Below are 14,193 nucleotides of genomic sequence, written 5' to 3' on the forward strand. Positions count from 1 at the left end.
GCAACATTTTTTACTATTCAGTAATAGTATTAGATATGTTATCATACTTATTATGGATGAACACATCGAGCACTGATGCAGGAAAAGCAGCATCCATCATCAAGGGCCCCATCCACTCATGTCATGCTCCCTTCTTGCAGTTGCCATCAGGAAAAAAAGCACAGGAGCCTCATAACTCACATCACCAGGTTCAGGAACCCCTCAGCCATTAGGCTCTTGAACTACAGGGATGACTTCACTCATCCATCACTGAATTGTTACCACTGAACTGGACTCACTTTCAAGGTCTCTTCATCTCATGTTCTTGATATATATTGCTTACTTATTTATTGTTATTATTATTTATTTTTTCTCAGCTCAGGCTGGTAAGACCTGGTGGATGCTGCATTCTTGAGGCTCCGCCTTTTGAAGATAACTTTAATGGTAAGGAGGATTGTGCCTATGATGGAACTTGTTGAGTCCACAACCTCTGCAGCCTCTTTCAATCATATATGTCAGAGCCCACATACAAGGCTGTGATGCAGCCAGTCAGAATGCTCTCCTCTTGACATCTATATAAATTTGCTGGAGTCTGTTGGGTGACATATCAAATCTCCTCAAACTCTTAATAAGGTATAACTGCTGCATGCCTTCTACTTACTGAAGCACTTACACCCACAGTGATGAAGCGCTTTGCCTGAGGAGTGACTTGGATCTGCTCCAGTATGCCCACCGCCACAACAGGTCAACAGCAGATGTCATTTCATTGGCTCTTCATTCAACCCTGGAATATCTGGACAGTGAAAATGTATCCATCAGGATGCTCTTCATTGACTACAGTTCTGTATTCAACACAATCATCTCCTCAAAACTAACCAAAAAGCTCCAAGATCTAGGCCTCAATACCCCCTTGTGCAACTGGATCAACTAGATCCTCAATTTCCTCACTTGCAGACCACAGTCAGTTGGGATTGGCGGCAAAATCTCCTCCAAAATCCCCGTCAGCACAACTACACCACAAGACTGTGTGCTTAGCTGCCTGCTCTACACACGTTGTACCTATGATTGTGAGGCTGATTACAGTTTGCCGATGATACCACTGTTGTTGGCTGAATTCAATGTAGTGACAAATCTGTACATTAAGAGGAAGTTCGGAAATCTGGCTGAGTTGTGCCACCGCAAAAACCTCTCACTCAATGTCAGCACAGTCAAACAGCTGATTATTGACTTCAGGAGAAGGAACCAAAGATCCATAAGCCAGTCCTCATCAGGGGATTAGAGGTGGAAGGAGTCAGTAACTTTAAATTCCTTGGTGTTATCATTTCAGAGAATCTGTCCTGGATCCACCACATAACTGCCATTAGACCATAAGAGAGAGGAACAGAATTAGGCCATTTGGCCCATTGAGTCTGCTCTGCCACTTCATGGCTAATCCATTTTCCTTCTCAACCCCATTCACCTGCCTTCTCCTTGTAACCTTTCATGCTGACTACTCAAGAGCCTATCAACCTCTGTCTTAAATACACCTAATGAACTGGCCCCTACTGCCACCTGTGGCAACGAATTCCGTAGATTTAATATCCTCTGGCTAAGGAAATTCCTTCTCATTTCTGTTCAACATGGATAGGGACCTTTTCTGAGGCTGTGCCCTCTGGCTGTAGACTCCCCATAGGAAACATCCTTTCCACATCCTTTTATCAATGCCCTTCAACATTCGATAAGTTTCAGTGAGATTCCCCCCCCCCATTCTTCTAAATTCCAGTGTGTCCAAGCGCAGAGCCATCAAATACTGCTCCTGCAATAACTTTCATTCCTGCAATCATTCGCGTGAGCCTCCTGTGAACTCTCTTCAATGTCAGCACATCCTTTCTTATAGCTGCTCACAATACTCCAAGTGAGGCCTCGTCGGTGCCTTATAAAGCCTCAGCATTACATCCTTGCTGTTAGATTCTATCTCTCTCAAAATGAATTTGTATTCCTTACCATTGACACAACCTGCAAGTTTACCTTTTGGGAATCCTGCACAGACTCCTAACTTCCTCTGCACCTCTGATTTTTGATTTTTCTGCCCCTTTAGAAAATAGTCTATGCCTTTGTTCCTTCTACCAAAGTGCATGGCCATACATCTCCTGACATTGTATTCCATGTGCCACTTCTTTGCCCATTCTCCTAATTTGTCTAAGTTCTTTTGCAGCCTGCCTGCATCCTCAAAACTGTCTGCTCTTGTTTTTGTATCATCCACAAATTTGGCCATGAAGCCATCAATTCCAACTTCCAAATCATGTAGACAGAACATTAAAAAAACGATCCCAAAACCAACACTTGTGGAACATCACAAGTCACCAACAGCCGCCCAGAAAAGGCTCAATTTATCCCCACTCTTTGCCTCCTGACAATCAACCATGCTAGTATCTCCCTGTAATACCATGGACTTTTAGTTTGTTAAGCAGCCTCGTGTGCGCACCTTGTTAAAAGTTTTCTTAACAGCATCCACTGACTCTCTTTTGCCTATCCTGCTTGTTATTTCCCACAAATTTGTCAAGCAAGGTTTTCCTTTAAGGAAACCATGCTGACTTTGGCCTATTTTATTATGTGCCTCCAAGTTCCCTGGGACCTCAACCTTAACGATCAACTCCAGCATCTTCCCAACCACTGAAGTCAGGCTAACTGGCTTATAATTTCCTTTATTTTACCTTCTTGAAGAGTGGAGTAAATTTGCAATTTTTTACTCTTCCAGAACCATTCCAGAATCTTGTGATTCTTGAAAGATCATTACTAATGCCTCTACAGTCTCTTCAGCCACCTTTTTTAGAACCTTCAGCTGTAGTCCATCTGGTCCAGGTGACTGACTTGGTCCAGACCTTCCAGCTTCCCAAGCAGCTTCTCCCAAGTAATAGCAATGGCACTCATTTCTGCTCCCCTGCCACTCTCAAACTTCCAACATGCAGTAGTATCTGCCACAAGTGAAGCTGGATGCAGAATACTTATTTAGTTTGTCTGCCATTTCCTTTCCCCATTACTGCCTCTCCAGCACGATTTTTCAGTGGTCTGATATCTACTCTGATCTCTCTTTTTATTCTTTATATATCTGGAAAAAAAAATGTGGGTATCCTGTTTGCTTACCTTTATATTTCTTTTCCATCCTTATGGCTTTTTTACTTGTAGGTTTTTAAAAGTTTCTCAATCCTCTAACTTCCCAGTAATTTTAGCTCTATTATATGCCTCCCCCTTTTGTTTTTAAGTTTTTTTTACAGTTGCAAAAAAAGTTGGTAAACTGTTGCAATTAGCTGCTTTTCTGCATTAATTACTCATAAAGTATGGTCTGCCCTTCATCTAAGTCACAATAATAGATGAACACAATCTGCCTAAACTAATAACACACAAGCAATTGTACTTTTCATGTCTTTATTGAACATATTGTTTAATCATTTGCAGTCAAGGTTGGAAAAAGTATGTGAACCCTTGCACTTAATAACAGTAGAACCTCCTTTAGCAGCAATAACCTCCACCAAACATTTCCTGTAGCTGCTGATCAGACTTGCACAATGGTGAGGAGGAAATTTAAACCATTCCTACATACAAAACTGTTGCAGTTCCTCAATATTTCTGGGGTACTTTGCATGAACAGCCCTCTTTGGGTCGTGCTACAGCCTCTCAATTGAGTTAAGGTCTAGACTCTGACTTGGCCATTCCAAAACACAGATTTTCTTCTTTTTATCCCATTTTGTTGTTGATTTACTCTTGTGTTTCAGATTATTGTCTTGTTGCATCATCCAACTTCTATTAAGCCTCAGGTGACAGACCACCATCCTGACATTCTTCAGTAAAATGCTTTGATACAACTTAGAATTAGTTGTTCCCTCAGCGATTGCAAGCTGCCCAGGCCCTGAGGCAGCACACCGACTCCAAACCACGATGGTTGGTTGGGATGTGGTTTGGTGTTGGTGTACAGTGCCCTTTTTCCTCCAAACATAGCAGAGTGCACTTCTGCCAGATAGTTCAATTTTTGTCTTATCTAGCGCAGAACATTGTCCTTGAAGCGCTGAGGGATATCCAGGTGGTATTTTGCAAACTTGAGATGTGCAGCAATGTTTTATTTGGCGAGCAGTGGTTTCCTCTGTGGTGTCTTTCCATTAACACCATTTTTGTTCAGTGTTTTTCTTATAGTGGACACATGAACAGACTCCTGAGCAAGTTCTAGGTCTTTTGCTGTTCCCCTGGGGTTCTTTTTCACTTCCTTCAGCATTGCGCGTTATGCTCTTAGTGTGATCTTTGCAGGACACCTACTCTTAGGGAGAGTAGCAACTATATTGATTTTCCTCCATTTGTAGACATTTTCTCTTATTGTGGACTGATGAACACTCAGGCCTTTAGAAATGCTGTTGTAGCCTTTTCCAGCTTCATGCATCTCTCCAATTCTTCTATGCTCCTCTGAAAGTTGTTTTGATTGAGGCACAGTGCACATGAAGTTTTTTGAGAGGAGCAGGCTCTGTTAGTAACCTGACTTTGTGTGTCTTTTAATAGGGCGAGGCACGTGTTCAGTCTCATCTCATTGATTGGAACACCTGACTCCAAATAGCTTTTGTAGAAGGCATTACCCCAGTGGTTCAGATACTTTTTTGAACCTAGACTGTTGTTATTGGACTGTATTCCTTGGAGTTTAGAAGAATGAGGGGAGACCTCATAGAAACATTTTGAATGTTGAAAGGCATGGACAGAGTGGATGTGGCAAAGTTGTTTCCCATGATGGGGGAGTCTAGTACGAGAGGGCATGACTTAAGGATTGAAGGGCGCCCATTCAGAACAGAAATGCGAAGAAATATTTTTAGTCAGAGGGTGGTGAATCTATGGAATTTGTTGCCACGGGCAGCAGTGGAGGCCAAGTCATTGGGTGTATTTAAGGCAGAGATTGATAGGTATCTGAGTAGCCAGGGCATCAAAGGTTATGGTGAGAAGGCGGGGGAGTGGGACTAAATGTGAGAATGGATCAGCTCATGATAAAATGGCGGAGCAGACTCGATGGGCTGAATGGCTGACTTCTCCTCCTTGTCTTATGGTCTTAAATGGTGTACTCCGTATTATCGAGAAGTAGTAGAATTGTTAGTGTGTTGCTAGATTAGGCAGATTGTGTTTATCTATTATTATGACTTAGATGAAGATCAGACTGCATTTTATGAGTGGCAAATGTGGCAAAAAATGCCTGATGTTACAGGATAGCTTATTATTTGGTGCAGTGGTTCTGCAATTTACTTGGGGCTTCTGTACATTCCTGATGCATAGACTGAAGGTTCTCAATACAATTGTGAATGTTTCTCTATTTTGAACAGTGATGTGCCAGAGATTTATAAGTTTTCATAGGACTACTGTGTATCTTTCAAGAAGGCTTTGAGCACATCCTGGAATCTTTCCCTCTGTCCACATAGCAGTTTCTTCCTGTGACAGAGTCCGGAGGAGAGTGCCTCTTTTGGGAATCTGGTAGTGGGCGCAAACAACTTTGTAGGGGTCTGGGAAAAGATTAATTCTTCTATTTAATACTATACTTGGATACGTACTTCAAATGCACTACAAAATTATAGTTTGATTTAGTTGAACAGTTCTTTTTGAACCAAAATTGATGCGTGATGCTTCATAGCCACCTCTATGGTACAACTTTCTACTTTACTTACTTTACTGAACAGTCAGATTTAATACCTGAATTTCTCACCAAAGACTGGAGTGGGGAGTTACAATGCCTTTGTAAATCTTTCAAGAAGGTTTTGAATACATCCTGGAGATGCCAGAGGCGGTGTAGCGTGATGTCCGTGTGCGGTTGGAGACTGGCTTCTCCCTTCGGTGCCCCCAGTGTTTGATCACTGGAACAACAGACTGGATTGCAGTGGCTGTGCACTGCTGGGAATCTGCGTAATCAATTTGCAGGACATGTTGCTCAGGGTCTTATGTTTTTTTTGTGTTATATTTTCATGGTGACCTTTCAAATGCTGAAGTATACAGCTATAGATTAATATTCTTATTTCCTATTACTTGAGCCAGACAGGCATTGATGTCATTGAATCAGTCTTCTATATGTGATTTGTTTCAACCTAAATAGATTGGGTCTAAGGCTGCCCCCATACTTTGAGAGGCTGATGGATAAATTCCCTTGGTGCTGATAACCACCTCAAATCTGCTTCGTATAGTCCATTGCATTCTATAGTTATAAACTTTCAATTATTTTTCTGAAAAATTCTAAACATGTATACATTTCCAGCTCCTTTTAATGCATTTATTTAGCCCAAGTCAGTACAATTTCATCTTTTAGATCAAATGTCAGTACATGCATTTTGCCATTCCATATCCACACAGAAGATGGCAGTATGCAGCATTCTGAAAGGTAATTAAATTCAGATTATATTTTAATTATGCTGAGGCTTAAATACTTTTCTGTCAAATATTCTTCAGAGGCATCAATTTTGAAATGAAAAATACTATTATGTTATTCAGTATTTATTTAGTGAAAAAAAACTATTCATCCTGATTATATTTAACTCTTCCACAGAACTTTTCCAAGAACATATTTGCAATTTTACAATCAGTGAAAGCCCGGGAAGAAGGTCGAGCACCAGAACAAAGACCCCCACAAAACATAATACCTCCGGTAAGAAGAAAGTTGAAAGTAGTTTTTAACCATTTCTCTTTCTGAGAGGGAAAAAATTTATTTCTTTTAGAGTTCTTTCCTGACTTTTTCTTGAATGTTGCCAATCTCTTGCACCCACAGTGAAGAAATTGGTTTTAAGATGAGATTTAAGAAATATTGTTGAGAAAATATAATTAGATTCATGTTGGATTTTTTAAAATGTTTTGATACCTAAAGAATAATTTCAGGCCTGAAAGATGGCATGTGGGAAGTTTGTCAGATGATATCACAGATAAGTGATTTTATGGAAAGAATGACAAAGCAGAGATTGTTTTTCTTTAGAGGTGAAAAGATTAAGAAGGGTTTTAAAAGACCAAGAGGGAGGAATTCATATCTTCCAGTGAGTGGGTTAGGAATTAAAAATTAAAGATTTAGATAACTGGCAAAAGTAGAAGGGAAATGAGAAGCATTTTGATTCACATATTAAGATCTGGAGCAGCATCTTGCTTGCAAATGTAGTGCAAACAGGTTCCTCCAAAGCTTTCAAAGACAAAGTTTTGTACTTGCTTAGAACTTACAATGTTAAAAATAAAAGTCAGAATGTGGGAATAAATCGTACAACTCCTTCATTGGGACATTTGAAACAAATTACCTTTGCTACTGTTTTATTTTGTCTGTGTCACAAACTGTAAAAGATGTGTGCAAGATCACAGTTATAATAGAGCAAGAAAACGAATCAAATAACTGATTTGGCACAGGAAATACAAAGTTCTGTTATTTCTATATCTGGTTAAATAATGTACTTTAACTATCTGTTGCAAATCCAAGCAGGTAAATTTTAAATATATGAAATAAACATTCATGTGGTCTCATTTTTACTGGTCTTCATATGTTTCCCATTTTTCTTGTAGATTTATATTGAAGAATCACTTTTTTTTTGCCAGTATTATTAAATATGTTCTTGTTTTTACTTTGCAGGACCCAGCTCTAAGAAATAAACAACCTATTCCAGCAGCATACAACAGATATGATCAGGAAAGATTCGCAAAGAAAGAAGGTGAATATGCACTATTCTCCAATGTGCCCATTATAACTTGCTTTCCCCTTTGTTCTCCCTCGTTATCAAATGAACATGTTTTTACCTTTTGGTTTACAATTCAGCAACATTTAGGCATTCAATATGTTGGATTAGCACCGAACATGTGATTGTCAGAAAGCTACTGTTATACGACAGATCCTCTATTCAGCTCAAAAGCTGACAAAATTGAAATCTTTTGAGGTATTAATTTGCAGCTCAGTATTGCATTATTAAATAGTTTGTTTACAGTTTAGGGAGATGATGTGAATGACTCACATTGTGTAAAAGCTGCGAGGATCTTTTAGTCATGGTTGACATGTCAGCCAGCTCTAATCCATGATAATTTGCATTCATAATTGTATTTAATGCTCAACACGACAAGAAAAGCCTGCCTTGGATTTTTTTTTATAAATCATGCACAGTGAAATTTACAAAAATGTTTAATGAGTCCCTCAAAACATGTATGTGACAGGATGTAGCCAAGCATATTGTTTTTGTATTAACATTTCTTTATCGTTTTAATGCCTTGTAGTGGATGAGTTAAAATAACACACTTTTTGTGATGCCGTATATGTGGCCATTTTTATTCCTTTTTTGTCCATTTTGCATTTGGCTTGCTGATTTGTTCATTATTTTGGCAGACAATATCTTTCAAATCCGAATTATGCAGAAGAAAAATCTTGCAGTAATATATTTTCATAATATTTAGGAATTTAATACGTTAGGTTCTGATGTTTATGTGCAGACTAGATCAATGTACCAAATTGTGCTTATTTAAGAAATTTTATATTTCATTTGCAGAGAGTAATTATTCTATCATCAGGAGCAGATATTGATACAATGATATTACAGCACCCCTTTACTGCTGGTTTCAAACATAACAGTTCTGCACTGAGTTACCAGATAGGGGTTGCATAGCACTGAATATAGAAACAGAAGGTAATTCCTGTGAGTATGTGCAGAAAGAATGACTAAATTATAGAGCTTAGGTGTTGTATGAACACAGAAATTCATCAAAATTTAGCACTTAAAATAATTTACAAAGTTTACAAAGTGAAATCAATTGCACATATTTGTCATAAAAAAAAATAGTCATTTAAAATACCATGGATGGGTAAATCCCTGAATGTATCCTTTCGTTATTGTACGTGACTTGTAATAGAACATAGAATAGTACAGCACAGTACAGGCCCTTTGGCATACAATGTTGTGCCGACCCTCAAACCCTCCCTCCCATATAAGCCCCCAACTTAAATTCCTCCATATACGTGTCCAATAGTCTCTTAAACTTCACTAGTGTATCTGCCTCCACCACTGACTCAGGCAGTGCATTCCATGCACCAACCACTCTCTGAGTAAAAAACTTTCCTCTGATATCCCCCTTGAACTTCCCACCCCTTACCTTAAAGCCATGTCCTCTTGTATTGAGCAGTGGTGCCCTGGGGAAGAGGCGCTGGCTATCCACTCTATCTATTCCTCTTATTATCTTGTACTCCTCTATCATGTCTCCTCTCATCCTCCTTCTCTCCAAAGAGTAAAGCCCTAGCTCCCTTAATCTCTGATCATAATGCATACTCTCTAAACCAGGCAGCATCCTGGTAAATCTCCTCTGTAACCTTTCCAATGCTTCCACATCCTTCCTATAGTGAGGCGACCAGAACTGGACACAGTACTCCAAGTGTGGCCTAACCAGAGTTTTATAGAGCTGCATCATTACATCGCGACTCTTAAGCTCTATCCCTCGACTTATGAAAGCTAACACCCCATAAGCTTTCTTAACTACCCTATCCACCTGTGAGGCTACTTTCAGGGATCTGTGGATATGTACCCCCAGATCCCTCTGCTCCTCCACAGTACCAAGTATCCTACCATTTACTTTGTACTCTGCCTTGGAGTTTGTCTTTCCAAAGTTACCACCTCACACTTCTCCGGGTTGAACTCCATCTGCCACTTCTCAGCCCACTTCTGCATCCTGTCAATGTCTCTCTGCAATCTTCGACAATCCTCTACACTACCTTCAACACCACCAACCTTTGTATTGTCTGCAAACTTGCCAACCCACCCTTCTACCCCAACATCCAGGTGGTTAATAAAAATCACGAAAAGTAGAGGTCCCAGAACAGATCCTTGTGGGACACCACTAGTCACAATCCTCCAATCTGAATGTACTCCCTCCACCATGACCCTCTGCCTTCTGCAGGCAAGCCAATTCTGAATCCACCTGGCCAAACTTCCCTGGATCCCATGCCTTCTGACTTTCTGAATAAGTCTACCGTGTGGAACCTTGTCAAATGCCTTACTAAAATCCATATAGATCACATCCACTGCACTACCCTCATCTATATGCCTGGTCACCTCCTCAAAGAACTCTATCAGGCTTGTTAGACACGATCTGCCCTTTACAAAGCCATGCTGACTGTCCCTGATCAGACCATGATTCTCTAAATGCCCAGAGATCCTATCTCTAAGCATCTTTTCCAACAGCTTTCCCACCACAGGCATAAGGCTCACTGGTCTATAATTACCCGGACTATCCCTACTACCTTTTTTGAACAAGGGGACAACATTTGCCTCCCTCCAATCCTCCGGTACCATTCCGGTGGACAACGAGGACATAAAGATCCCAGCCAGAGGCTCAGCAATCTCTTCCCTCGCCTCATGGAGCAGCCTGGGGAATATTCCGTCAGGCCCCTGGGACTTAACCGTCCTAATGTATTTTAACAACCCCAACACCTCCTCTCCCTTAATATCAGCATGCTCCAGAACATCCACCCCATTCATATTGTTCTCACCATCATCAAGTTCCCTTTCATTGGTGAATACCAGAGAAGTATTCATTGAGGACCTCGCTCACTTCCACAGCCTCCAGGCACATCTTCCCAGCTTTATCTCTAATCGGTCCTACCTTCACTCCTGTCATCCTTTTGTTCTTCACATAATTGAAGAATGCCTTGGGATTTTCCTTTACCCTACTCGCCAAGGCCTCCTCATGCCCCCTTCTTGCTCTTCTCAGCCCCTTCTTAAGCTCCTTTCTTGCTTCCCTATATTCCTCAATAGACCCATCTGATCCTTGCTTCCTAAACCTCATGTATGCTTCCTTCTTCCACCTGACTGGATTTTCCGCCTCACTTGTCACCCATGGTTCCTTCACCCTGTCATTCTTTATCTTCCTCACCGGGACAAATTTATCCCTAACATCCTGCAAAAGATCTCTAAACATCGACCACCTGTCCATAGTACATTTCCCTGCAAGAACATCATCCCAATTCACACCTGCAAGTTCTAGCCTTATAGGCTCATAATTTGCCCTTTCCCAATTAAAAATTTTCCTGTTCTCTCTGATTCTATCCTTTTCCAAGATAATGCTAAACGCCAGGGAGCGGTGGTCACTGACCCACAGATGCTCACCTCCTGAGAGATCTGTGACCTGACCTGGTTCATTACCTAGTACTAGATCTAGTATGGCATTCCCCCTAGTCGGCCTGTCCACATACTGACAGAGGTAGATTATGGATGTTATCTACATGGATTTCAGTAAGGTGTTTGACAAAGTTCCTCCTGGGAGGCTCATGCAGTATATGAAGAGGCATGGGATTCACGGTGAATTGGCTGTTTGAATTCAGAACTAGCTTCCCCATCGAACTTCCAAGGGGACCACAACCTTGTCATGGGGTTTGGAGGCTTGCGTGCCTCAATGGAGAGCTATGCTGGCTGGAGTCAGTGCTTTATGCTTTGGCTCTTGGTAGGGTCACCCATGCCAAACAGGTCAAAGGGTAGAGGCAAGACTAAGAGTGGGGTCCACCGGACTTCCAGGTTTGGGGGTTCAGCTCCTGATTAACATTCCCGACTAGTAAAACAAAATTGTTACTGAAACGGCGATAAAGAATCCTTCTACATCTGAGTACGATGGTATTCCTGAGTCGCCATCCAAGACTGACAATAGAGAAGACCAAGAGAAAGCTTCTGACATAATGAAGGAATTCCTGAACACCATCAGAGATGGAGGACCTTCATTACTGCCCTAAATGCGAGCAATGTATTGGCAGTAAGCAAGTGGCTCATAGAAGGCAGAGAGTCGTGGTCTGAGGGGCTTATTTTAACTAGAGATCTGTGATTAGTGGTGTTCTGTAGGGATCTCTGCTGTTTGTGATGTATACAGTGGCATGCAAAAGTTTGGGCACCCCTGGTCAAAATATCTGTTACTGTGAATAGTTAAGTGAGTAGAAGATGAACTGATCTCCAAAAGTCATAAAGTTAAAGATGAAACATTCTTTTCAGCATATTAAGCAAGATTAGTGTAATATTTTTGTTTTGTGCAATTTTAGAGTGGAAAAAAAAGAAGCACCATGCAAAAGTTTGGGCACCCCAAGCTCTCAGATAACTTTTACCAAGGTCTCAGACCTTAATTAGCTTGTTAGAGCTATGGCTTGTTCACAGTCATCATTAGGAAAGACTAGGCGATGCAATCTTCACAGCTTTATAAATACCCTGACTCTTCAAACCCTGTCCCAACAGTCAGCAACCATGGGCTCCTCTAAGCAGCTGCCTAGCACTCTGTAAATTAAAATATATTATGCCCACAAAGCAGGAGAAGGCTATAAGAAGATAGCAAAGCGTTTTCAGGTAGCCATTTCCTCAGTTCATAACGTAGTTAAGAAATGGCAGTTAACAGGAACAGTGGAGATCAAGTTGAGGTCTGGAAGACCAAGAAAACTTTCGGAGAGAATTGCTTGTCGGATTGCTAGAAAGGCAAATCAAAACCCCCGTACGACTGCAAAAGACCTTCAGGAATGTTTAGCAGACTCTGGAGTGGTGGTGCACTATTCTACTGTGCAGCGACACCTGCACAAATATGACCTTCATGGAAGAGTCATCAGAAGAAAACCTTTCCTGCGTCCTCACCACAAAATTCAGCGTCAGCAGTTTGCAAAGGTACATCTAAAGAACCCTGATGCATTTTGGAAACAAGTCCAGTGGACTGATGAAGTTAAGTTAGAACGTTTTGGCTGCAATGAGCAAAGGTATGTTTGCAGAAAAAAGGGTGCAGAATTTCGTGAAAAGAACACCTCTCCAACTGTTAAGCACGGGGGTGGATCGATCATGCTTTGGGCTTGTGTTTCAGTGGTAGAGGGACGAATGAATTCAATTAAATACCAGCAAATTCTGGAAGCAAACATCACACCGTCTGTAAAAAAAAAAGCTGAAGATGAAAAGGGATTGGCTTCTACAACAGGATAATGATCCTAAACACCTCAAAATCCACAATGGAGTACCTCAAGAGGCGCAAGCTGAAGGTTTTGCCATGGCCCTCACTGTCCCTCGACCTATGCATCATCGAAAATCTGTGGATCAACCTCAAAAGAGCAGTGCATGCAAGAGGGCCCAAGAATCTCACAGAACTAGAAGCCTTTTGCATGGAAGAATGGGTGAAGATCCCTCAAACAAGAATTGAAAGACTCTTAGCTGGCTACAGAAAGCATTTACAAGCTGTGATACTTGCCAAAGGAGGTATTACTAAGTACTGACCATGCAGGGTGCCCAAACTTTTGCTTCGGGCCCTTTTCCTTTTTTGTTATTTTGAAACTGTAAAAGATGGAAATAAAAAAGTTTTCTTGCTTAAAATATTAAAGAAATGTGTCATCTTTAACTTTATGCCTTTTGGAAATCAGGTCATCCAAGGATGCTGCCCGACCTGCTGAGTTCCTCCAGCGTGTTGTGCGTGTTGCTTTGACCCCAGCATCCGCAGAGTATTTTGTGTTTAGGTTGTCTTTTACTCGCTTAGCTATTCAAAGTAACAGAAATTTTGACCAGGGGTGCCCAAACTTTTACATGCCGTGTGTGTGTGTGTGTGTGTGTGTATAAATAAATAAAACCTGGATGAAAATGGATGGGTTAGTAAGTTTGCAGGTGACAAGAACATCAGTGGTGGGGTGGATTCAGTAGAAAACTGGCAAAGGATACAGTAGGATATAGATTAGTTTCAAATTTAGGAGGAGAAATGGTAGTTGAAATTTAACCAGGAAATGTGAAGTGTTGTACTTTAGGAGATCAAATGTAAAAGGACAGCGTACTATTAATGGCAGCCCTTAACAGTGTTGATATGGGGAGTGATCTTGGGGTCCAAGTCCATGGGTCCCTGAAAGTAGTTATATTAGTTGATAGGGTGGTAGAGAAGGCATATGGAATGCTTAACTTCATTAAGTGAAGAATTGTGTTCCGGAGTTAGGAAGCTATGTTGTCGTCCTATAAAACTAGTTCGGCCGTTTCTCAGTATTGCTTTCAATTCTGATTGCCCCATTATAGGAAGGGTTTCCAGGCTTTGGAGAGGGTGCCAGTTTCCCAGGATGCTATCTGAATTAAAGGCCATGTGTAATTAGGAGAGATTGGACAAATTTGGATGTTTCCTTTGGAGCGGCAGAGGCTGAGGGGACATCTAAAAGAGCTTTCTAAAATTATGAGAGGGATAGATAGAGTGGACAGCTGGTGTCTTTTACTTAGGGTTAAAATGTGTAATACCAGAGAG

At 41.0% G+C, this 14,193-nt stretch overlaps 1 protein-coding gene across 1 annotated transcript in view; it reads left to right on the top strand.

Moving 5' to 3' along the window:
* cdc73 (cell division cycle 73, Paf1/RNA polymerase II complex component, homolog (S. cerevisiae)) overlaps window positions 1-14,193 on the top strand; it is a 341,062-nt gene that overhangs the window by 88,602 nt on the left and 238,267 nt on the right. The window contains exons 8-9 of the mRNA XM_063063850.1: window positions 6,515-6,613; window positions 7,571-7,649. Of these exons, the coding sequence (XP_062919920.1) occupies window positions 6,515-6,613; window positions 7,571-7,649 (178 nt within the window). The remainder of the gene's footprint in view (window positions 1-6,514; window positions 6,614-7,570; window positions 7,650-14,193) is intronic.

The sequence above is a fragment of the Mobula hypostoma genome, chromosome 12, assembly GCF_963921235.1.
Source record: "Mobula hypostoma chromosome 12, sMobHyp1.1, whole genome shotgun sequence".
NCBI classification, from domain to species: domain Eukaryota; kingdom Metazoa; phylum Chordata; class Chondrichthyes; order Myliobatiformes; family Myliobatidae; genus Mobula; species Mobula hypostoma.